The following is a 25,407-nucleotide window of genomic DNA, read 5'->3' on the forward strand; positions in this document are numbered from 1 at the left end:
ACAAGACACCTTCTGTGGCAGCTCAAGGGTCCCTTCAAACGCACCCCAATATGGGATGTGGGAAGAACCAGAAGTAACCTACACCAATGCATGGAGACAGCTCAGACCCTACAGACAGGCACCCCCACTGGCAACTTATCTTAATTCAGCAGCTTTATCATGTGATAACATTTGAACAAAGCATTATTCTATAGTTCTGGTAACTTGCAAATGATAGCAGCGGCTTCTCTGCACCACGGTGCTGCCCGGAGTAAGTTTTACATATTAATTTTTATTTGCTTGAGTGGGCCCAGTAACATTGTGAGACTTGTCATTACTGTATTTGGCATATCAAATACGTCACGGGTAGCTTGCCAGGCTTTGCCATGTGGGCGAGATACTCTTGGTAGTTTGCTGGACTCTCCGAGAAGGGCGGAGGAATCGAACTTGAGTTGGCCGTGTTGGCTGCATGCAAGGCAAATGCCCTGCCTTCTGTGCTATTGCTCCAACCCTTCATTTTTATTATTGTTATTATTATCATTATTATTATTATTATTTTGGTATCATGCTTCTAATCTTTAATTGACCAGAACATACCGATGAAGTTGAAAGGTCTCAAACAGCAAATAAAGGTCCATACATTTTAATATTTTAAGCCTGAGGAGAGGTAGAATTACTGCCAGGATGCTACAGAGGGGAGGAAAGGTACTATAGACTCCTTAGTTACCTACCATTCAGAAGTAGGACTAAACCATAGAAACAGTGAGAGGTCACATTGATAACAAAGACAAGAAGGGAAAGGGATATTCTTTCTAATTATTCTAAAAATGGGGAATTGTGGAGACGAACACGCCCAGCTGTGCTCAGGGCTTGCTTCTGGCTCTAAGCTCGGGGATCACTCCTAGAGGGGCTCAGGGGACCATATTGGGTGCCAACAATCAGACCTGCGCACATTTCTCTTTAGACTGGCCGCATGACATCATTTCCAGAGCGGTTGGATTTGTTCTGTTCATTAGAGAAGAAGGAAATGCAGCCGAGGGATTGTTGAGAGTTTGGGTATGGGGACATTTTTTGAGACAATAGGGACAAGACCTAAACAAGGCTCATTGTGATCAAAATTGCACTTTGTATATTGCTGCTTCCTGAAATAATCTGGAACTAAAGTAGCTAAGCAACCTCCTTCCTGTTCATTGAGTTACAAACCCCCTAAAATCACGATAGACCCATTTTCTGTTACAAGAGGAAACAGTTTGATTTAACTACGGAAGTCCAGACTAACACTTTCAGGCACTTCTGAGATAAGATTTCTGTCCTGCCTCCTGCCTCCAATTCAGCAGCGACTCTAACTGGTGCTCAGAGATCTCCGGGTCCATTCTTACTTACAAGCAACAGACCATCTAGAGCATAACATTTTTTTGGTGTAAGAAATCTTTCTGGTATTTTGTAGAGCAAAGAAACAAAATCTCCTCTGATTGGGTGCTCCCCCAGGCAACAACCAAAAAAAATCTCATTTCATTCTTCACTGCACATGAGGATTTGAAGAAACAAAAGCCATTGTAATTCCCTCCTAAACCATATCCCGCAGATTCTGAAAATAGTTTTAGATGTTGGTACTTGTATCCTAAGAATTCCTCATGTTCACCTCTCCTCTCCTGCTTCTGTACTCACACTTACTCACCAGCTTTCTCTCCTCGATCCCAGATGTGGAGTCCTCAATTGTAGAGATTCAAGAAACACTCTTTTATACTTTTATATATTATACACCCTAGATCTTGGATAAGGAGATTTGGATACAATTGTTATATTTAAAGAGTTACTTAAATCTGTTTTACTTCCTTATTGGTTTAAGGAGATTATGTTTTCCATCTTGTGTCATACTGTGAAAATTAAATGTGTGTGTATGGGGGGGGAGGGAGAGAAAGAGAAAGAGTGTGTGAGAGAGAGAGATGGGCCAGGAAGTGGGAAGGATGAGCTTGAAAAACTACCCAGAGTACAGTACAGTTTTGATTGTCTGAGTATTCATTTTCCAGGGAGACCTGAATGGGGTGGAGTACATGCTTTGCATGTGGGAGGCCTGAGTTTGATCCCTGGAACCACATGGTTCCCTGAACCCCTTCAGTGTAGTATTCAAAGCAGAAGGCCGGGGACAGACCCTGAGATGTTGGGTGTACCTCCTCTCTCCCCACCAAAAAAAAAAGTTTTTTAAAAAGTTTATTTATGTATTGGTTTGGGGGGTCACACTCAGCAATACTCAGGGGTTCCCCTGGCTCTGCACTCAAGAATCACTCCTGGAGGGATCAGGGAGGGTTGCTGTAAGCGATGTCCAGGATCACACCCGGGCTGGCTGTGTGCAAGGCCTTACCCACTATACAATCACTTCAGCCCCGGTTTTCTTTTTGATATTTTTAATATTTCTATTATTTTATAATATTTATATTTTAATTAATGTCACTGTCACTGTCCTCCCGTTGTTCATTGATTTGCTTGAGCAGGCCCAGTAATGTCTCCATTGTGACACTTGTTACTGTGTTTGGCATATCAAATACGTGACAGGTAGCTTGCCAGGCTTTGCTATTTGGGCGAGATACTCTTGGTAGCTTGCCAGGCTCTCCGAGAGGGGCGGAGGAATCAAACCTGGGTCAGCCAGGTCAGCCGCTTGCAAGGCAAACGCCCTACCTGCTGTATATATATTATTTGATAGGATTACATGGCACTGGGGGCAGTTACTGGGTGTAACTGTCTAGCCACTGGAAGATGGGGGATCTGGGTGGAGGAGGCCCAGTCCCGATCCAAGCAGGCTTGGAGATCTCAGTCCCGGGTCCCGCACACCTGGATTCCTCTGCCAATTCCTTCATGCGTGAGACTTGTTCGAGCATGTGAAGAGTGGTCTTAAGCATGGCTGTGGCTGGATTCTGGAGGTCTTCACTGCCAGGGTTCTGCTCGGGGCGGGGAGGGAAACTCAACCTGCCTCCCTCCAAGGGGACCTGGTGAAGACAACCAGGTGGGGGGTGGGGGGACAGGAAAGTCTGCCTTGTTCTCTTCCAGGAGCTTGGTTTTATAGTCTCTGGATCTTGGGCAGCTGAAGTAACATAAGTAAGTAACGTAAGCGACCTTACGTTAACTGGTGCCTGCTCGAGGAAATCGATGAACAACAGGATGACAGTGATACAGTGATATAGTGATATATTATTTATAATTGGGCTGGAGTGATAGCACAGTGGGTAGGGCATTTGCCTTGCACACAGCCAACCAGGTTCGATTCCTCCATCCCTCTTGGAGAGCCCGGCAAGCTACTGAGAGTATCCCGCCCGCCCTGGCAAGCTCCCCGTGGTGTATTCAATACGCCAAAAACACTAACAACAAAGTCTCACAATGGAGACATTACTGGTGCCCGCTCGAGCAAATCGATAAACAATGGGAGGACAGTGCTACAGTGCAGTACATTATTTATAATACTTAAAAATATTTCTAATATATTTTAGGAAGCTCAGATAGAGAAGAAAGCACCAAATAAAGGGTGTTGTGAAGACCCTCCCAGGGTGGGAGAGACATGCTAGAAGTAGTCTATAGACCAAACATGATTGCCACTCAATGCCTCTCTGGCAAAACACAGTACCCAAAAGAAGAGAGAGAGAACGGGGGGAATGCCCTGCCACAGCGGCAGGGTGGGACGGGGGGTGGGGATGGGGGGTGGGAGGGATGCTGGGACCCGTGGTGGGGGAGGATGGGCGCTGGTGGAGGGATGGGTACTTGATCATTGTATAACTGAAACCCAAGCACAAAAATTTATAAGTCTATAAGTGTACTTCATGGTGTTTCACTAATAAAAAAAATGATAAAAAAGGGGGAAAAATAAATAAAGTATTCTAATGTAAAAAAAATATTTCTAATATATTTAATATTTGTATGGGGTTTTTTTGGTTTTTGTTGTTGTTGTTTTGCTTTTTGGGTCATACCCAGCAATGCACAGGGGTTACTCCTGGCTCTGCGCTCAGGAATTACCCCTGGCGGTGCTCAGGGGACCATACGGGATGCTGGGAATCGAACCCGGGTTGGTGGTGTGCAAGGCAAACGCCCTACCCGCTGTGCTACTTCTCCAGCCTCATAGTTGTATGTTTTGAAGCACCACGTTTTACGGTACAGCTCCGATGGGACTTCCCACGCCTTACCATCGTGAGGATGCCAGCTTCCTGCCACCTGTATCCCCAATACCCTGCCATCCACAGTCCCGTTCTGTGGACCAGCCCTCTAGTTCAGCTGCCTTTGGCCATTTGTTACTTCCTTAGTGTTTTTCTTTTTGTGTTTTGTTTTTTTGTTTGTTTTGGTTTGGATTTTGTTGGTTTTCTTTGTTTATTTGTTTTTGGTTCTTGGGCCACATTGCTCAGGGGTTACTCCCCGGTATACTCAGTAATCCTCCTGGCAGTGCTCAGGGATGCTGGGGATTGAATTGAACTTGGTGGCCCTGTGCAAGGCAAACATCTTGTCTGCTGTACTATAGCTCTGGCTCGGCTCTCTCTGTTTTGCTTTCTATCCCACAGATGGGAGCAGATACTCTGCTTGCATCCTCCCCTTCTGACTGCTCTCCCTCAGATGATGCCCTGCAGTCTCCCCGCATAGAGACACCCCACATGATTTCACCTTTTTGATAGCTGAGTAATGTTCCACTGTGTACTGAAACCACAGTTTTGTTTTGTTTTTCCTTTGGCTTTTTGGGTCACACCCACTCAGAGATTACTCCTGACTCTGCACTCAGGAATTATTCCTGGTGGTTCTCAGAGGATGCCAGGGATCAAACCTGGGTCAGCCATGTGCAAGGCAAATGCCCCACCTGCTGTACTATGCTCCAGCCCAAACCAGTTTCTTCATCCACTCATCTGTTCCGGGACAGTCAGGTTGTGTCCCAATCCCGGCCTTTGTGAATAGTGCTGCAGTGATCGTAGACTCACAAATGTCTTCTTGAAATAGTGTTTTTGGGTCATCGGCATTCATGCCTCGAAGTAGAAGCACTGGGGGGGTCCTATGAATAGTTTTTATTCCGAAGCATCTTTGGTTGAGGGGCAGGTAGGGCTGAAAGTTGGGGTCACCTTGAAGGTGTAGCCTGGGACAGGACACACCTTTCTGCTCACAAACTGTTGTTATTGTCTTCCAAATGTCTCTGACGAGGGACAGCAGGTAGGGCTCTTGCCTTGCACAAAGCACAGCCCGGGTTCGATCCCCAGCATCCCTTATTGTCCCTTGAGCACCACCAGGAATGATTCCCTCAGTGCAGAGCCTGAAGTAAGTCCTGAGCACTGCCAGATGTGGTCCCCAATCAAAACAAAACCAAACAAAAACAATGTCTGTGCTAGCATAGAAGGTATGGAGATGGGGAACTGTGCTGTAAACATAACAAGAATTGCCTCCTGGAATCTGGGGGAGGGTGGGGTGATGCCCCGGGGGCTAGGATCGTCCTCCCCAGTGGGAGCAGCAGAGTAGACAGGCTCCCTGGGCTTCAGACCTTGGCCCCTGTGATGAGCCACCTACTCTGTGGGCACCAAAGGGGCCAGGGCCTGCTCCTCCCATCTTGGGGGTGGAAGGCAGCTGGGCAGCCTAACCGGAAAGAACCAGGAACTTGAGTCCTCTCAGGTAATTACCGTTTACCATCTGCAGACAGGTTCTTTCTGCAAAGCAAAGTTTAAACCAAACACTGCGACGCCCCCGGGCATTGCTGGGATTATTTCTGCTTGCTGGCCTCCAGCAGGCCACGGCAGAGCACGGGTGTGGATTCACATCTTGGATTCATGTCAGGACTTGGGGGGGGGGGGGGGGTAACATCATACCCCTCCTTCTCCACCCCCTTCTCTAAAACCATCCTCCGGATCCTAGTCTTGGCTTTGTCCTTTGAGCCTGGAGAACTGCCACCCTGCCCAAGACAGTGTTCACTGCAGATTTATCTTGGTGTACCAGTCTGGTTTGCTTTCCTAATTCCCCCTTCCTCTGTTTCCCTCTGTCTCCTTAAGTCCTGGGAATTTCCTCCAGCTCCCTCATTCAGAAAGATCCTTGAGAGGCTGGAGTGATAGCATATCGGGTAGGGGTTTTGCCTTCCATGAGGCCGACCTGGGTTCGATTCCCAGCAACCCATACGATCCCCCGAGCACCTTCAGGAGTAATGCCTGAGTGCAGAGTCAGAAGTAACCCCCATGCATCGCCAGGTATGACCCTAAATGAAAAAAAAAATCCTTGAGAGAATATGAGGTTATATTTAATATTCTTATCAAATGAGAACTTCCTTTCTTGGAGGGGATTCCACAGTTGGAGATGCCACCAGATATTTGGGGTCAGCAGGGCACCAATGGCCTAAGAACACAATGCTGCCTAGGCTGGAAAGATACCCAGGGCCCTGTGGCACTCTGGGGTCATATCTAACTATGGTCATGGGTCTCCAGAACTGCATCCAGTGATACTCTAGGCACCATCAGGAATCAAATTCGGGACATGCGTATACTAGCCTTGCGCCCTGACCACTGTACTATCTCCTGACCCTAAACAGTTCTGCTTAAAGGGGAAGTTACTTGGGAGATGACTTTCACCATTTACTTGTGTACATTTTCGTACACTGAGTCTAATAGATAATGCTTATTACCTTTTTAGAATTCAAGACAGTTGTTTTTTTTAACATCATAATTACATGACTCCAATGACTGCTAAGTGTTGAAAGATACCTTCTATATCTTGTAAAAGTACATAACTTCCTTGGTGTGAATCTTACCTACTTTAATTATTAGAACTTTTTCCCCCTCCAGAACTTCAAAGGGAAATAAGATTTCAAATGAGAGCACTCTCTTGTTTGATGTATATCATAAGTTTTATACATATCCCAATCTTCTTCCCCCTCCCCAATTTTTAATAAACTCTCCATAACATCGAAGCTACCTGTTCTTCTCTAAGTACCTAGGTTTGGCCTGAGAGATAGTATAGGGGTCCAGGAGCTTACCTTGAAGGTGGTCAACCCTGGTTTAATCCCTGAGCACTGTCAGCAGTGATCAACCTCCCCCCAAGCACAGAGCCAGGAGGAGCCCTAGAGTGTCACCAGGTGTGACTCAATGCCCCTTTTCCAGATAAATACACACACACACAAGCACACACAAGCACATATGCACATGCACACACACGCACACACACACGCACACACACACATACACACATACATGCACACACATGGACTCACACACACAAACACACACACGCAAACACACGCACAAACACACACACACACAAACACACACAAAGAAAAGGGTTTCTTGAGGCTTATTTGACATAAGGAGGAGGGGGGCCCAGCCAGGCCTGGATCCAGCCTTTCTACATCATTGCCCCTTGGGATCTGGTACCATGGACCAGACTAGTCTCATCCAGACTTGGTTGGGGGTGGGGAATAGCTCCGGTACAATCTGCTGGACCCAGGGCTGTAGTGTTTGGGCTGCCACCAAATTGCTTTTCTGCATTTTAAGAATCTTTGAATTGACTTATTCATCCAGATTTGAATATTTGGGTTGTTCCCAAGCCCAACTATTGTCCAAAGTGCTCCGGTGAGCATAAGAGTGCATATGTCCTTTCCAATGAGTGTTTTTGTGTTGTGGGGGTGGGAGTCAGTGGATGGCAAGAGGAGGAGTCTCTGTGAGAGCTGCGGTACATATAATCAGAGGGTGGTTTGCTGTAACACGGGTGGAATTGGGGGGCACTGTGTTAAGCAAAATAAGTGAGTAGAAGGAGTACCGCTACTGGTTTATCTCACTTGCCTTTGAGAGAAACCCTGGGGATCCACAGTATTGAATGATGTGTCCCTTCATATTGGTACCAAAACATGTGAGAAGCCCCATCAAAAAATGGGGAGAATAAATTAACAGAAATTTCCTCAAAAAATAAATACAAATGGCCAAAAGGCACATAAAAAAAAGTGTTCCACGTCACTAGTCATCAGGGAGATGCAAATAAAAACAATGAGATATCATCTCACACCATAGAGACCCGCACACATTCAAAAGAACTAAACTAGCCAGTGCTGGCATGGATGTGGGGAAAAAGGGACACTCTTTCACTGTTGGTGGGAATGCCCACTAGTCCGGCCTTTCTGGAAAACAATATGGGCAGTCCTTCAAAAACTAGAAATTGAGTTTCCATATGACCCCGCAATACCACTTCTGAGAATATCCCAAAGATATAAAAAAGCACAATAGAAATGACATCTGTACCTATATGTTCATTGCAGCACTGTTCACAATAGCCAAAATCTGGAAAAAACCCAAGTGCCCTAGAACAGATGACTGATTAAAGAAACTTTGGTACATCCACATAATAGAATACTATGCAGCTGTTAGGAGAGATGAAGTCATGAAATTTGCTTATAAATGGATAGACATGGAGAATATTATACTAAGTGAAATGAGTCAGAAAGAGAGGGACAGACATTGAAGGACTGCACTCATTTGTGAAGCATAAAACAACATAACATGAGGCTGACTTCTAAGGACAGTAGATATACGGGACAGATAGATTGCTCCATAGCTGGAAGCCTGCCTCATGAGCAAAGGGGAGAAGGCAGCTGGAATAGAGCAGGGATCACTAAGAAAAAGATGGCTGGAGGAATCAGTTGAGATGGGAGATGTGTGCAGAAAGTAGATAATAGACCAAACATGACAACCTCTCAGTGTCTGCATTGCAAACCATAATGCCCCAAAGTAGAGAGAGATATGGGGAATATTCTCCACCATGGAGGCAGGGGGAGGGTGGGAAAGGGGGGGGGGGTATACTGGGGATATTGGTGGTGGGGAATGTGCACTGGTGGAGGAATGGGTGTTCGATCATTGTGTGATTGTGACCCAGACATGAAAGCTTGTAACTATCTCACGGTGATTCAATAAAATTAAAAAAAAAAATGTAAGAAGGAAGGAGAAACCCTGACTCAGAGAGAAGAAGGGACAGTTGGTGGAGGGTCATAGGCACTCTGCTGGGGGAACTGTAGGCATTATGTCTCAAAACTATCAACTTTAATACTATTATAACTGCCTCAAAAATGATTTTTATTGAAAAGAATTGTAGGCTTGGCGAAGCCAGAGCAGTAGTTCCGTGGGTGAGGCACTTGCCTTGCTCACGACCACTCTTGGTTCGTGTCGGCACCATATATGGAATAGTCCAGAGTTTGTTTGTTTGAGGGCCATACCTGGCAGTGCTCGGGGATCACCCCTGGTGGGCTCAAGGGTGCCAATTGTCGAACATGGGTTGGATGTGTACAAGGCAAGCGCGCTACCCACTATGCCATCACTCAGGCCCTCAGCTTCATATATGGTCCCCTAAGTACTGCCGGGAATAATCCCTGAGAACAGAGCCAGGAGTGGACCCTGAGCACTGATAGGTGCATTTATTGTCCCTGAGAACAACAACAGCAAGAATTCGAGGCTTGAGTTTCCACCTCAGCCTTCCTGCTGGCTGGCACTCCCCTGGTAGGAAGCACCAGCTGCCTTCAGGACCCCCAACTTTGCCTTCACGGCCACCTGTGTGCTCCTGACCAACGTAAATCCTCAAGATATGAAACAGGGGCTGGGGCCAATGCTCTGAGCTCTGGAGTGCACCCAGAGGCTCCCTTCTGGGAACGGCTGTGGAGTGCCCGGATGGCCCCAGCAAAACTGGGGAGCTCCCCTCCAAAAAAAGAAAAAGAGGGGCTGGAGCGATAGCATAGCGGGTAGAGAGTTTGCCTTGCTCGAGGCCGACCCAGGTTTGATTCCCAGCATCTCGCATGGTCCCCTGAGCACTGCCAGAAGTTATTCCTGAGTGCAGAGCCAGGAGTAACCCCTGTGCATTGCCATTTGAGTGTGACTCAAAAAGCAAAAGACAAAAAAAAAAAAAAAAGAAACACCTGGTATGAGGCCCCTTCCGGTGTGGCGCCCGCTGCGTGCCGAGCTGCAGCTCCGGCCTTTGCCCCCTGAACCCCTCTTCTCATGTGACCCAGACGTGGCTCCCAGAGCCCCATGGGAACAGCCTGTCAGTGCTGTGCTCTCTCTGTTTCAGATGCTGGGGTCAGACGAGTCGCAGGAGGACCTCAAGGGGAACCTGGAGAGTCCCAAGCAGGGCAGCAATAAAATGAAGCTCAGGAGTCGCCTGTCAGGTGAGTGGGCCTGTGGGGACCACAGCCTGCGGCCAGGGAGAGGAGGGATGAGGCAGACAAGCTGAGCTCCTCTCTGGGCCCTCCTTCCCCCCCGTCTGGAAACTGGTGCCCCCGTTAGTGGCTGCAGGCCCCGGGCAGCCCATGTGGATGCTTTGCTACGTGTCCTGAACGAATATCGGCATCTGCACGTCTCCGCTGATCCCTGAACTGCCCACGTGTCCTCCTCCTTCACATGGGCACCGTTGTCAGCCGCTTCCTCAGCACAGGAAGAGCTACAGGAAGATCAAATATGTGTCTCCACAGAGCAGGCCCGGGGGACAGCTGTGGTGCCACGGTAGCTGCACCACTTGCACAGTGGATAGGAAGGTGCCACGTATCCCAGCGGCATCTTGACAGCCACCACCCTCAGCCCCCCCCATAAAGAAAGGCAGTCTTGTAAGTCGAGGCCGTAGGTGCGGGGACACCTTGCGTGACTTTCATGGGACCTTCGCCTCTGCCACCCTGGTGGGCATTTTTTTTCTCCAGAGGGAAGGAAATAACCACAAATTCTCCGTGGCCGCCACATCGGTAGGAAGCCATAAGCCAGGCCCTGCTTCCAGCCACCCCTGGCTCTTCTCATTGACTTCCTTGGGCCTTGAAACAGAATGAAGGATCGGGTGTTTCTAGGGCCTCGCGTGGTGTGAGCAGGGGTGCCGCCCCAAGATTCCCAGGCAGGAAACAGACCAGAGCTTGGCAGGGCGAGTGGGCCCTGGGGGCTGAGGCTGGTGATTTGTGGTGCCTCAGTGTCCAGGCTCTCACCCGAAAAGGGAGGTGGTGAAAGGTGAAACATTTAAAAAACAACAAGGGGGCTGGAGCGATAGCACAGTGGGGAGGGCGTTTGCCTTGCATGTGGTCTTGCATGGAGGTTTGATTCCCAGCATCCCGTCTGGTCCCCCGAGCACCACCAGAAGTAATTCCTGAGTGCAGAGCCAGGAGTACCCCTGAGCATCTCCAGGTGTGACCCAAAATGCAAAAAAATAGATAAATAAATAAAATAAAAATGGCCTAAAGATAGGACAGGGGTTAAAGCATATAACTGGCCCTGGTTCCATCCCCAGCACCCCTTGTGGTCATCTGAGGAGCAGCGCTCAGAATGGCCCCTGAGCACAGAGCCAGGAGGAAGTCCTGAGCACTGCCAGGTGTGGAAAAGGGAGGAAAGGAAAGAGGAAGGGAGCTCCTTAAAAACACACCTAAAAGGTACCTCACGCAGAGCATCCCCCAAATCTCCTCCTGTCCTGCCCCCCCAGATCAGTAGGGAGGGCTGGTGTCTGTGTCTGCCACCCCCTCTCCGCAGCCCTCCTTCCTGCACCCCCGTGTGCTGTGTTCCCTGGGCTCAGTACCACAAGCATCTTCGTCTTTTTCTCAGCCCAAGTAACTGCACTACCTTATAGCTATGACACAGACCAGGCTGGAGCACTGGAAATGGCTCCGTGGCCTCAGGAGCACCGTGATGAGCAAAAGGTGGGGATGGAGGGGCACTCAGTAACTCTAAGAGGGTAGAGTGTGGGGGAGTTGGCCGGGGGGTGGTCCCCTCTCCCCTCCTCAGAGTGGTCTGTCAGGAAGCCCTAGAGCTGGAGGACGTGCTGAAACCAGTGTGGTGACATTCCGTATTTTATGGGTGAGAGCAGCAGTCACAGGGAGGGACAAAGGTCACGTCTGTGCCAGCCTCACAGTGGGGGCTCTGCTTTTGGAGGCCCCAGGATGGGGCTGGGCGAGGTGAGGACCATCAGATCTATGATTCTATTCATTTCCATTTTTCTGAAGTTCCCTCTGTTGGTTTGTTGCCTGTTTGGGGGCCACACCGGGCGGTGCTCAGGGAATAATTCCCAACTCCAGGTTCGGGGGGGTGGCTCCCGGTGGCAGTTGAGGGACGTGTGGTGGTGGGGAAGGAACCGGGCCTCCGCCATATGCAGCGTTATCCCAGCCCTGGAGGCCTCTCCGCAATCTTTTCTGCAATCCATCCACAGTTGTCAGGGAAATAGGTCCCTATCTCCTCCCCCTGGCCTGCCAAGTTGGGGAACACTGGAAGGGACCGGTCCCTGTTCCCCCACTGGGAGGGTGTGATAGGGCAGTGCTCAGGGCTTATTCCTGGCTCTGTGCTCAGGGATCACTCCTGGAACACCCACTGCTATGCTAGGGACTGAACTAGGGTCGACAGCATGGAGGGCAGCCTCCTCATCCCCACCCCAATTCCCCGCTGTGGTCAGGACACGTGCGAAGGTAGATTCTTTCCCCGTGGGCCAGCAGCTGGAGCCGTAATTCCCATGGAAATCCTAGGGAGAAGCTGGAAAAGCAATCTGGAGATGCCTTTACGAGGCCTATGCCTTTACGAGATGCCTTTATGATGTGTCTTCAACTGGTGCTATGAAACGCGTTCCCTGTACAGGATGAGTGAATGCGGGGGATTTTCTATGATCGCTCCTGATTTGTTCTGTAAACTCAGGTATTTAGTTCATATTTTCCTCCAGTGAGCCCGCTGGGATCCACATACCAGTGTGTTATCTGCAGACACTACTGGACGCTGTTTCCAGGCTGCCGACGGCAAGGGTTTGCCTTGTCAGAGTGAAAGGAATTTTCTGCGAATAAATCTTTTTCAGATGAGTAATCCTGCCAAGATGGATGAATCCAGTCATGAATTATTAAGTCCTGAATTCTTAAGAAGGTTCTGTCGAGAGGTTCCAGCCTTTTTCACTAGATTTTGCCCAGTCTGGCTCCAAAATGACTAAAGCAATGAGATCTTTTATTTCATAAACATTTTTCTTGGTATCCTAAGCCAGGTTTTCCTTATTTCATGCCTCCTTTTTTTTCCCAACAGAACTTCTTTTTAATTTTGTTAATTTTTATTTATCCATGTTAATGTCAACATTTTCTTTGACTGCACAGAAATTTCAGGTCTTTGAAAGCCTGTGTCGCACAGTCAGTGATTAACTTTGGGGGGAAAAAACCTTGGGAACTGGAACAATAGTAGTACAGTGGGTAGGGCACTCACCTTGGATGCAGCCAACCAACTTAGTTCAATCCCAGCATCCCTTATGGTCCCCAAGTCCACCAGGAATAATTCCTGAGGGCAGAGCCAAGACCAGAGCTCAGGCTCAGCTGGAGCATTCCAGTGAGAAAGAAGAAGAAGAAGAAGAAGAAGAAGAGGAGGAGGAGGAGGAGGAGGAGGAGGAGGAGGAGGAGGAGGAGGAGGAGGAGGAGGAGGAGGAGGAGGAGGAGGAGGAGGAGGAGGAGGAGGAAGAAGAAGAAGAAGAAGAGGAAGAGGAAGAGGAAGAGGAAGAGGAAGAGGAAGAGGAAGAGGAGGAAGAGGAAGAGGAAGAGGAAGGAAAAAAATTGAATAGGAAGCTAGGAAGTGAATTCTCAGTAGAATGTGTGTGAGACCACGAATTTGGTACCTAGAACATCAGATGCAAAAACAAGCAACAACAGCAATAAAAGTCTAGTGTTATTCATTATACTATAATTTTGCACTTTTCAAACCTCTCACCACTACTGAAGACTCATCTACATGTGTATATATATCTATTCATATATGGATATATGCTTTGGGGGCCATACCTGGCTGTGTGCAGGGTTTCCTCCTGAAGCTATGCTTGGGGATCACTCCTATGGGGGCTCAGGGAACCGTATGAGGTGCTGGGAATTGAACTATGGCCAGCTATGTGCCAGGTAAGTGCTGTATCCACTGTAAGATCTCTCTGGTCCCAGTTGGTTTTTTTTTTGTAAATAAATAATAATCTTTTTTTAATCCCATGAAAAAATTACTGAGGAATTTTAAGGCAATTGAAATTTAAGTAGCACTGTAGCACTGTTCTCCCATTGTTCATTGATTTGCTCATGTGGGCACCAGTAACGTCTCCATTGTGAGACTTCTTGTTACTGTTTTTGGCATATCAAATACATCACGGGGAACTTGCCAGGCTTTGCCCTGTGGGCAGGATACTCTCGGTAGCTTGTCAGGCTCTCCGAGAGGGACCAAGGAATCGAACCTGGGTTGGCCACTCGCAAGGCAAACGCCCTACCCACTATTAAATGTTATGTAGTTTAAGAGAACTTGATAGCACTGTACCGCTGTCCTCCCATTGTTCATGGATTTGCTTGAGCTGGTACCAGTAACATCTCCATTGCGAGAATTCTTGTTGTTGCTGTTTTTGGCATAAAGAATACGCCACAGGGAGCTTGCCAGGTTCTGCTGTGCGGACAGGATACTCTCGGTAGCTTGCCAGACTCTCCAAGAGGGATGGAGGAATCAAACCTGGGTTGGCCGTGTGCAAGGCCCTACCCACTGTGCTATCACTCCAACCCAAGAGAATTTGATATTCTAGATAATCTGAATGTATATATAATTCACATATCTACTAATCAAAAGAAAAATTTAAATTGTCAATGTCTGTTTAACCAACATATCCATGAAGGCATAAAAAGATATAATATAGATTTTAGAGTGCTTGCTGTGCATGCAGCTTACCCTGATTTGATCCCCCAGAAATATGTATTTTCAGCCCCCCCAGCACTGCCAGGTATGGTCCAAAACAGACAAAAAAAATAAATAAAACCCATGAAGGACATGGAAAGGGGAGTGACAGACGTAGGGTCAGATAGTCTTCCTGAAGACTGGATGTCCAAAATACTTTTATCAATAATCAAAATGATAAATCAACAGTAAAAAGACAGAAACTCAAGAAAAGTCTTGAAGATACTCTTTACAAAGTAAAATATCCAATGAATTTTAGCTAATAAGGAAACTCAGTTTTACTAATCATTAGTGAAATAAAAATCAAAAACCAGGGGCCAGAGCAATAGTATGTGGGTAGGACACTTGCCTTGCATTGGCTGCTTGGGGTTTGATCCCACATGGTCCCCTGAGCACCATCAGGAGTGATTCCTGAGTGCAGAGCCAGGAGTAACCCCTGAGCATCACCAAGGGCTCAAAAACCAAGGAACGAAGGGAAGGAGGGAGGGAGGGAGGGGAGACCGTTACACGTTGGTATATCGGTCTGAGTGGCTCCGAGGAAAAGGTGGGCACTGGCCAGAGTGATGGATGTGGGAAAAAAGATTCACATGCCAAGAGGGAAAGTGGATGAGAGCCCAGGGCCCAGAACCTGCACCCCAAGATCTACAGTTACAGAAATGCCATGTCCAAGGAACATGTGTGTGAGAACGTCCTAGGGCCCAGGGCGGCTCAGTGGCAGAGCATCTGCTTGAAAGCATGAGGTGCTGGTTCATTTGCCACGTGGGTCTGGCATGGTTCCTGCACTTCTGTCATGTGGGACCCCGACACCACAACAGCCTGAACCCCCAGGGCACTGTATGTGGGTGTGTGAGCCTGAGAACACAGAGATCCAAAGTGAGCACAAGCACCACAGCTAGAGAGGGTGACCCCAGCAAGCACATGTATACACACTCGGCCAGAATGTGTGACCTTGAGTCATTGCAGCAAGAACCAAAAGGTAAGGGGAATCCATTTGAAATGTTCTTTTTTAGATTTTTTTATTTGTTTTCGGGTATTTTTTTTGCTTGTTTGTTTTGTCTTTTTTTAATTTTAATTTTATTTTCATAAGGTTGTTCACATTAATTGATTACATTCAATATTTCAACACCAATCCCACCACCATTACACCTTCCCCTCACCATTATTTCGGATTTTCCCACCACCATTCAAACCTGCCTGCCAGGGGCAGTTGCTAGATAATTTATTTTCTATTGCTTATTATGAATATCATGAGAGGTTTCACAGCTGTGTGCTTCTGGAATTCTAAAATTGTAAATAGTTGGGATCCAGAGACACCTGTTTAGGGGGTTAATCCATTTTGAGACTCATTTGGGAGTCTCTAGATCAAGGCCGTTGATGCGCTGAGTTGGCACCTGGAGTCAGATCATGGGCATGACAATCAGGACCCCAAGCAGGCGGGGAGATGGGAAGGGACAGCCTGTCGCCACTGCTGCCGTGTGGCCTAGAGTTTTAGTCGTTGAACCCACATACCTGGGTTTTGTTTCTGGAAGCTCGTGGCCATAGGGGTTTCATCGGGAGTAGGTGGAGCTGGGACCCCCTTCTCTTAAACTCTTAAACAAGCTTGTTTGTTTTGGTTTGGGGGCCACACCCGGCAGTACTCAGGGCTTAATCCTGGCTATGGTTCAGGGATCGCTTCTGGAAAGCTTAGTGGACCATATGGAATGTCAAGGGATGGAACCAGGGTCTGAGGCATGCAAGGCAAGTGCCGTACCTTCTGTATTATTGCACCAGCCCATGTTGTTTTTATTTTTAAGAGAATGATCTAGAGTAGGCACCTGTAAACCCATGCAGCTCTGTTTGTATGGTCCACAAACCAGAAATGCTTTCCGGGGAGGGGGGGGTGGGGTTATAGAAATGTTTCTTAAGAATAGCCAAGTGGGGCTGGAGTGATAGTACAGTGGGTAGGGCATTTGCCTTGCACACGGCCGACCCTGGTTCAATTCCCAGTATTCCATATGGTCCCCTGAGCACCACCAGGAGTAATTACTGAGTGCAGAGCCAGGATAAACTCCTGTGCATCACCAGGTATGACCCAAAAAGAAAAAAAAAATCCAAGTGTCTAAGGGATGTGGATCAAATCCTGCTAAAATTTATACAGTTAATTAAAAAAAAAAAACCCCTCCCTGAGACCAAAGAAATCCTGCGACAAAATAAGATCAAGAGATCTATTCTCACTGACTTTAAATGGTACCATAAAGCTATAGTAAATAAAACCGTGTGGCAGTAGCATAAAGACAGACTCGGACCAATGGAATAGAATTGAGAGCTCAGAGATCAACCTTCAGATACTTGGACAGTAAATCTATGACTAAGTGGCTGGGTACATGCAGTGGATCCTGAAATGCCTCTTAACAAATGGCGCTGGGAAAACTAGACAGCCACATACCAAAAAAAAAAAAAAAAAAAGAATCTGAACCTTGATCTCACACTGTATACAAAAGTTAATCCAAAATGGATTAAAAACCACAATATTGACCTGAATTCATTAGGTCACAATTGAGGTTAAATATTAAATATGTAAATTAGTACTTAATTTTTTTTTTCTAATTTAGAATATCTGTTATTTCTTTTTTTTTCTTTTTTTATTAGTGAAAAACCATGAGGTACAGTTATAAAAAATATGGAACGCTTCACGAATTTGCGTGTCATCCTTGCGCAGGGGCCATGCTAATCTTCTCTGTATCGTTCCAATTTTAGTATATGTGCTGCCAAAGCGAGCACAGTACTTAATATTTGAGTGAATGTTGAGGTTAAATATTTGATATTTAAGTTCACCAACAAATATTGAGGACAAGGAATATGTAGGCAAAACTCTCCATGCTGTTGACCTCAGAGGCATCTTCAGTGATCTGAAGTCCTTGACTAAGAAAACAGAAGTCAAAATAAACAAATGGGGATTGTGTTCAACTAAAAATATTCTGCCCCATGAAAGGAACAATGACTAAAATATGGAATACTACTCAACTGTAAGAAAACAGGAACTCATTTGTAAACAATTCACTGCAGGTGGACCTCAGCAGAGAACATTGTGCTGAGTGAAGTGAGCCAAAGGGAGAAAAAAATACGGATTTCTCTCATATGTGGAGTGAAAAGAAACAGACGGATTTCTTTTCAGAGTTTTGTGGCCTCTAGGGTAAATGCAGGGAGGACCTCAGACAGTGGTAGAGGGAAGTGGACACTGGTGGGGGTGTGCTGTTGGGATCCGGTCACTAACGGTAGGCGTAAATCAGAGTAACTGAAACAAATTTCTTTAAATGTTTTGAGTTAACCTGGGTGTTGTTACAGGAAAGAAAAAAAAAACAATAGAAGAAATATGGTAAGGGAATAAAAAAATGGTCAATAGTGCCGACGCTGAGATTCTGCCCAGGACACGGAAGTGGGGAATTGGAGGGGCAGGAGGAGAAGGAGACTTAGAGACAAGGTGTAGAGATGCTGATACTCTAGTAGTATCTGTAGTGTAGTTGCACTGTACTCCAGAAACATTAATATTCACAGTCTTATAAGTCACAGTACTCAATAAAATATTGAGTCACGGTAGCACTGTAGCACTGTCCTCCCATTGTTCATCGATTTGCTTGAGCGGGCACCAGTAACTTCTCACAACAAATTGTGTGAGACTTGTTGTTACTGGTTTTGGCATATCGAATATGTCATGGGGAGCTTGCCAGGCTTTGCCGTGCAGACAAGATACTCTCAGTAGCTTGCTGGGCTCTCCAAGAGGGGCAAAAGAATCGCCAGGGCCACACCAAGCAATCCTCCTGACTCTGTGCTCAGAGATCACTCTTGGAAATATCCAAGTCATATATAGTGTTGTTGGAGCCATAGCACAGCAGGTAGGGCGTTCGCCTTACACGCGGCCAACATGGCCGACCCGAGTTCGATTCCTCCGCCCCTCTCGGAGAGCCCGGCAAGCTACCGAGAGTATTCGATATGCCAGACACAGTAACAACAAAGTCTCCAATGGAGACGTTACTGGGCCCGCTCGAGCAAATCGATGATCAACGGGAGGGCCTTTACCTTTTTACCTTTTATATAGTGTTGTAGATCAAGTAGGGTTGGCTGCGTGCAAGGCAAGTGCATTAACCCCTGGACTATCTCCCCAGCCTGTAACTTTTTTTTTTGCTTTTTTTGGGGGTCACACCCAGCAATGCTCAGGGGTTACTCATGGCTCTGCACTAAGGAATCACTTCTGGCGGTGCTCAGGGGACCATATTGGATGCAGGGGGTCGAACCTGAGTCATCCCCATGCAAACGCCCTACCTGCTGTACTATCACTCTGGCCCAGCCCATAATATTTTTTTTAAAACACCCATAAAACTATGCGAGTTACCATTTTAGACTATAAAAGCTAAAACACTTACTCTGACCTTTCCATAGTTTGCTGACCCTTATTTAAGACCTAAAACTGGATGCAAAGCAAATGTCCATCAGCAACGTAATAGAAAAATAAATGACAATGTGTTTATACAGTGAATTGGTATACAGAGATTACATGAACAGACAGATAGCATGGTTTTAAGTTCACAAACAAATATTAAGGACAGGGAGCTGAAAAATAAAATACACATTCTGTATATTCATTTATAGAAAGTTAAATATGGGCCAAAGTCATCAATGATAATAGAAGTTGGGAGAATGTTTACTTGGATGAGGGCCCTAAGATGTTTTGGGGTGTGTATTTTTTTTTTAATCATGGAACTGCGTACTTAGGATTGTGTGCCTTTCTCTAGGTTGTTAAATCTTAATAGAAGGTTTGCTTAAAAGGTCATTGCTATACAAGAAAAGTGCCTGCCACAGTGATCAATCTAACCAACCACAAAGTCATACCCAGCCCTCCAGCCCAGGAAACCATCTCTGAGAACGTTCTCGCTCTTGCTTATTATCCTATCAACCATGGCTACATCCTACAGAGCAAAATGTGCATGTTGCGCCTGGTCTAGTCTGATCCCTGTAAATCCTGGCCCCTTCTTCATCACCTGGCACCCATGACTCCACACACAGGTAGTTGATACAGAGATGCAGAGTACAACCGTTGGAATCCTTTTGGAATCTCTGTGTATGCTAACAACGCAACAGGTTCGTGCCTCTACTGCCGTGAGACTCTCTTTGTCCCATATCAAGTCATCTTTCTCCTCTTTGTTTTTTCCCAAGGGGGTGTACACCGTTTAGAGTCTGTTGAGGAATATAACGAGTTAATGCTGCGGAACGGGGATCCCCGGGCCAGGATGTTGGAGGTTTCCCGAGATGGTCGGAAGCACTCACTGCCCCAGCTGCTGGATTCCACCAGCACCTCACAGGTAAGTCCAGCTTGGACTCTTGGACTCTCTTACGGGCGCCGTTGGCTGGGAGAGTGTCTCTGCCCTGGGTCTCAAGACTTTCTTGGATTCCTCTAAAGACCAACCAGGGTCTTCCGTGTTCTGAGGAGCTGCCCTCTGTGTGGGCCGGGAGTGCTTGGAGATGTCGGGAAGCAAGTCAACTCTATCCAGGGCAGCAACAAGGAAGTCAGCCCAGGGTCTGAAAATGCTAGAGAAGAAAAACAATCCTGGGTCGGATCTCAACAGCTTGGTCCCCGTCCCTGTGTGTTTTGGAACCAAATGCTGCTCACAACTGCCAGGAGACAATGGCGCCTCATGGTCTGTGGTGAACCACCATCACTTAGAGGGGGTGTGTCCCATGTCAGTGGAACAACTGTGTGGGTAGACGTGGGGATGTGGGAGAGAGAGAGAGAGTGTGTGGACATCTCTGCTGGGCCTGGGAACTACCTGTTTACTCAGTCCTGATGCCCACAACCGAGGTGGAAGGGGGCTGAGGAGAGGCGGCAATGGGTGCTTGTGTTAATCATCTAGAGTCTGTCAGGGGGCGGCTCTCCATAGTGAACTCATCCCTCATCCCAATTCACATTGGGCAGACACCTCATAACCAACTGAGGGGCAGGCTCAGTCTCCGGGGAACTTGTAGGATGTTAAGCTGAAGGACTCCTGAGGAACCACTGGCGTCATCACCTCAGGCCTTTGACAAAGCAGAGATGGGATGGGGGGGAAGAGCAGCCATGGCAACAGAGACAGAGACAGAGAGACAGAGAAGAGAGAGAGAGAGAGAGAGAGAGAGAGAGAGAGAGAGAGAAGCTGTAGAATAACAGACAGACAGGAGAAAGGGAATCTACAGAGGTGTGTTTCTCAATGTGATAGACTCACCATGAAGGAAGATCTGACCTGACTAGCCAAACTGAAAGTGCCATGTTGCAGAGTCGGGGCTAGTTGGCTCATCTGTGTTGTATCCAAGGGTGCTGACAACTTGAGTTGAGGTACCAAGAGAAAGGAGCAAAATGGAAGTTGGGTAAAACATCCCCAGAGCAGTAACTGGAGACAAGTGACTCAGAATGAGCCACTTGGACCAGTAGTGGGGGGAGGTGGGCGGAGGAGAAGGGGTCCGAGGCTGCAGGTAAGCAGCTGGAGTGGAAGGAGCACTACCATCTGGCCAGGGAGACCAAGCATTGAGGGGGTGACCCTGTCCACTGTGTCTCACAGCTCTGTCAGAGTAGTGGCCCGGAGACAGCATAAAAGCATGCAGAACTTTGGTTCACACTTTTCACACTTGTCCCCCAAGAAGAGATGGAGTGAGTTGTCCTTAAAGACTGGAGAACAGGAGGGGCTGGAGTGATAGCATAGTGGGTAGGGTGTTTGCCTTGCATGCTGCTGACCCAGATTCAATCCCCAGCATCCCATATGGTTCCCCGAGCACCACCAGGAGTGATTCCTGAGTGCAGAGTCAGAAGTAACCCCTAAGCATCTCTGAGTGTTACCCAGAAAAAGAAAAAAAGAAAAAAATACTGGTGAGCAGAGAAGGAATTCCTTTACCCAGAATCTGTACATCCCTGAAATCCCTCATCCTAACTAGACTTACAGAAAGCATAGGCATGAAAATTTTAGAAAAAATACATAAGGTTCTTCTCCCAATCACAATCACAATCACAATCACAAATCATCCTGTTATTCGTCGATTGCCTCGAGCAGGCCCCAGTAACGTCTCCTTCATCCTAGCCCTGAGATTATATTCACGGCTCTTTAGGAGAATGAGACCCATCATTGTTACTGGTATTTGCCATATTGGGTACGCCAAGGGGAGTTTGCCAGACTCTGCCCTGTGGGCAGGCTACATTCGGTAAACCTTCCAGTTTGTCCAAGTAGGAATGAGATTTGCAGCCGCGCGGTTCCGGGAGCTGGTTTTTATAGTCTCTGAGTCTTGGAATTTGGAGGAGACCCCTGCCTACTGGAATTTGGAGGATCTGGGTGGAGGATGCTCGGCCCAAATCCGAGTAGGCTTGGAGATCTCGGCCCCGGAACCCATGTGACTTTGTCCCTCTGCCAGTACCTTCATGTGTGCGGAGAGTGGTCTCAGCATGGTGGTGGCTGGTCCTGGAGGTCTTTGGCTGCCGGAGCCCTGGTTGGGGCGGGGAGGAAAGCTCAACCCGCTCCCCTCCAAGGGGTCCCGGCGAGCGAGGACATTCAGGCGCGGGGGCAGAAGGCTGGTTCTTCTCCCAGGTTTTCTTTTTTCGGCTCTTCTCATTTCCTACCTCTTCCCCATTAAGATTTATCTTCTTTTTTTCTTTTGAGTTTGGTAGAGGATGAGGTGGGTGGCCACACTTCCTAGTGCTCAGGATTTAGTCTTGGCTCTATACTCAGGGATAACTCCTGGGGGAGCTCAGAAAACCAAACCCAGGGGGTACCAGGATCAAACTGGAGTTGGCTACATGCAAGGCAAGCACCATAACCACCATAACACTTCAGCCCCTTCTTAATCTTTCTCCTGTCACTAGAAAGTACTGTCTAGAGGATCTGGGAGATAGTACAGTGTTCAGGGCACAGGACCCAGGTTTTATTCAAGAACACATGAGCACTGCTGGGGTGGCCTGGGTAATTATACGCTTTTGGGCTGGTGCAGTACCACATCCTCTGACCCTGGCATTAACTGAAATTGGTTGGCTGAGAATTGCTGTTGGACACACACACAACCCAACCTTGGCCTATGTGTGTGTATATATATATATATATATATATATATACATATATATATACATATATATATATCCTAGAGTACAACTGTTCAGTAAGGCTTTTTCAATGACATAGTATAAACTAATCTAACATAGAAAATTTTCTATCTAAACCATGCAATATGGCAGCCACTTGTGTTTACCGTGCAATGAAAAGTGGTTAGTGAGAGTGAGGAGTACACTTTTAATTAATCTTCAATACAATGCAGTTCACCCTTGAATAACAGGGGTTTGCGTTCCCAGGTTAAGTGAGACATAGATTTACAGATTCCATCGTCCCCTATGTTCATTTGTTTGAATCCACAAATACAGAGCCCACAGATATGAGGACTGGCTACACGTGACTTGCACTGCCACAAGTATGGTATCCAGAAGGAGTTCCTAAATCCAGTCCCCAGAAGATACTAAAGGATTACTATAGTGAAGTTTGGTGAGAGTCCAAAATGATCACAGATTTCCAGTTGTACCACCATCAGTGCTCTGGCCTCTACATTGATCAAAGCTCACCTGTAGACATCACAGTGACCCTGTCCACTGTATCTGACAGCTCTGTTAGACCAATGGCCCCAAGACAGCAGGGAAGCATGCAGACCTTTGGTTTATACTTGCCCCCCACCCACCCAAGAAGAGATGGAATGAGGTGTCCTTAAAGACTCGTTAACACAGAAAGAGTTTTCTTACTAACTCACACATGAACCCCTAATTTGAAAACCTCTGTGCTGGAGGTCTCCGTGGTGGTTTTAGGAAGAGACTTGCCAAGCCAACATCATTTTGTTAATGAATCAGTGTGGAAGACCCACATTACTGGCATCTACTTTGTGAAACTGCAAAATAGCATTGTCCGAAGCTTCCAGGAATGCAGCACTCTAATAGCAGACATCTCATTTCTACCTTTGAGTGCAGAAGTAGACTAATCATGGCTAAGAACTATTTTCTGTGGTGTATTTTCTCATATTAAACAGGAGGTGGTTTCTTTATTTTGCTTCTGTGGAAATACCTGCCATTTCCGAGACTATTACTCTAAGAACAACAAGAGGTGCAGGAACTCCCTCTTGCTTAGATTACAAATAGTGTGCCCCACTCCACACGTCTACACTGCGGGTGCTGGGCAGGAAAAAGAGATCAAGATTTGAGCCACAGTGCGCCGGGAAGGGAAAGTGTGGCTTATGGGGGGAAAAAGCACGCTTTCTTTTCCAAATGTGTGGGCTTATAACTGAAGTGGCCGCGGTTTCTTAGCGGGATGTTTTATCTGGAATAACAGTTGTCTGGGTTTGGGCTTTGGGGTTTGTCAAAAAATTAGCGTGAGCGGAGGAAACTCGGCACCATGAGTCGCTTTCTAACTCCAATGCCACATCTGGACTGGGGCAAGGGGGTCATTTCCAAGGCAGGACCTGAGCACAGCAGGGTCAGGCTACATCTTGGGTCTCTCTTGGGTTCTGCTTTTTTTTTTTTTCACTTTTGGGTCACACCCAATGATGCACAGGAGTTACTCCTGGCTCATGTGCTCAGGAATTACTCCTGAGTAATTCCTGACGGTGCTCAGGGGACCATGTGGGATGCTGGGAATAAAACCTAGTTTGGCCATATGCAAGGCAAACTCCCTACCCTTACTCCCTATCGCTCCTGCCCACCCCCCTCAGGTTCTGAATCCTGACTCAGTTCTAGAAAATAAGAGATAAGCTCTGTGGACACGAGTAGCCCAGGATAGTGCAATGAAAAGGCTCAGTATTCCCCGGCAGCTCTCCCTGGGGGCCCCCCTCAAATGGCGCTGAGGGGGCTCAGGTGCCACTTCTGGCAATACTCAGCCTGTCAAGTCATCTAGTCGAATGTTTGGGCCCAAGGATGTGGTGTTACTGGGGTGTATGGTGCCAGGAATTGATTGGGAAAGGCCCGGAGAGATAGCACAGTGGGTAGGGCTCTTGTCTTGTGCACAGTTGACCCGGGTTCAATCCCCAGCACCCAATATGATCGCCGGTGCACCACCTGGAGTAACCCCTGAGCACACCTGGGTGTGGCACAGAACCTCTCCCTCACAAAAAAAAAAAAAAAGGAACTGCATAGCAGTTCCATATGTGAAGGGCATGTGCCCTACCCCTGCACTATCTCCTGGGCCCCCCTTTCATATTTACAATGAACCCAACGACCGCAGAGCACCACAGCAGGCTGCGATCTCTACGTACCAAATCTGTGTCTCTGACTGACCACGCTGCCTTTCAGGAGTACCAGATCGTGAAGAAGTCCACTCGCTCGCTCAGCACCACGCAGGTGGAGTCACCCTGGAGGCTCATCCGACCCTCGGTCATCTCCATCATTGGGCTGTACAAAGAGAAAGGCAAGGTGAGCACTGTGCGGCCGCGGCCCAGAGCATGTGGGGTTCCTTGACCAGAACACTGTGTTCGCCTGAAATGGATGCCATGAGGAGGGCAGCGTTAGGGGGTCTGTGCAGGGATTTGAGCGACCACTCAAGCACCCATTCCTCTGGGCTTCTGAGGGAGATGGACAAACGCTCATGGGCACCGAGGGACCCCAGGCACAGTGAGGGTGGAGTGAATGCCCAATAAATAAATCAATAGGAAGAGCTGGAGCGATCACACAGCAGGGAGGGCATTTGCTTTGCACACAGCTGACCTGGGTTCGATTCCTAGGATCCCATATGGTCCCCCGAGCATCTCCAGGAGTAATTCCTGA

At 47.5% G+C, this 25,407-nt stretch overlaps 1 protein-coding gene and 1 non-coding gene across 2 annotated transcripts in view; one reads left to right on the forward strand and one right to left on the reverse strand.

Annotated features, from left to right (window-relative positions):
* PDZD2 (PDZ domain containing 2) overlaps positions 1-25,407 on the forward strand; it is a 258,393-nt gene that overhangs the window by 187,105 nt on the left and 45,881 nt on the right. Inside the window, exons 6-8 of the mRNA XM_056112017.1 lie at positions 10,021-10,117; positions 19,818-19,963; positions 24,937-25,056. Of these exons, the coding sequence (XP_055967992.1) occupies positions 10,021-10,117; positions 19,818-19,963; positions 24,937-25,056 (363 nt within the window). The remainder of the gene's footprint in view (positions 1-10,020; positions 10,118-19,817; positions 19,964-24,936; positions 25,057-25,407) is intronic.
* LOC130021464 (U6 spliceosomal RNA) lies at positions 17,281-17,387 on the reverse strand. Its single transcript, XR_008792164.1, has one exon. It is a non-coding gene; the product is annotated as a U6 spliceosomal RNA (small nuclear RNA).

The sequence above is a fragment of the Sorex fumeus genome, unplaced genomic scaffold, assembly GCF_029834395.1.
Source record: "Sorex fumeus unplaced genomic scaffold, SorFum_2.1 ptg000015l, whole genome shotgun sequence".
Classification (NCBI taxonomy): Eukaryota; Metazoa; Chordata; class Mammalia; order Eulipotyphla; family Soricidae; genus Sorex; species Sorex fumeus.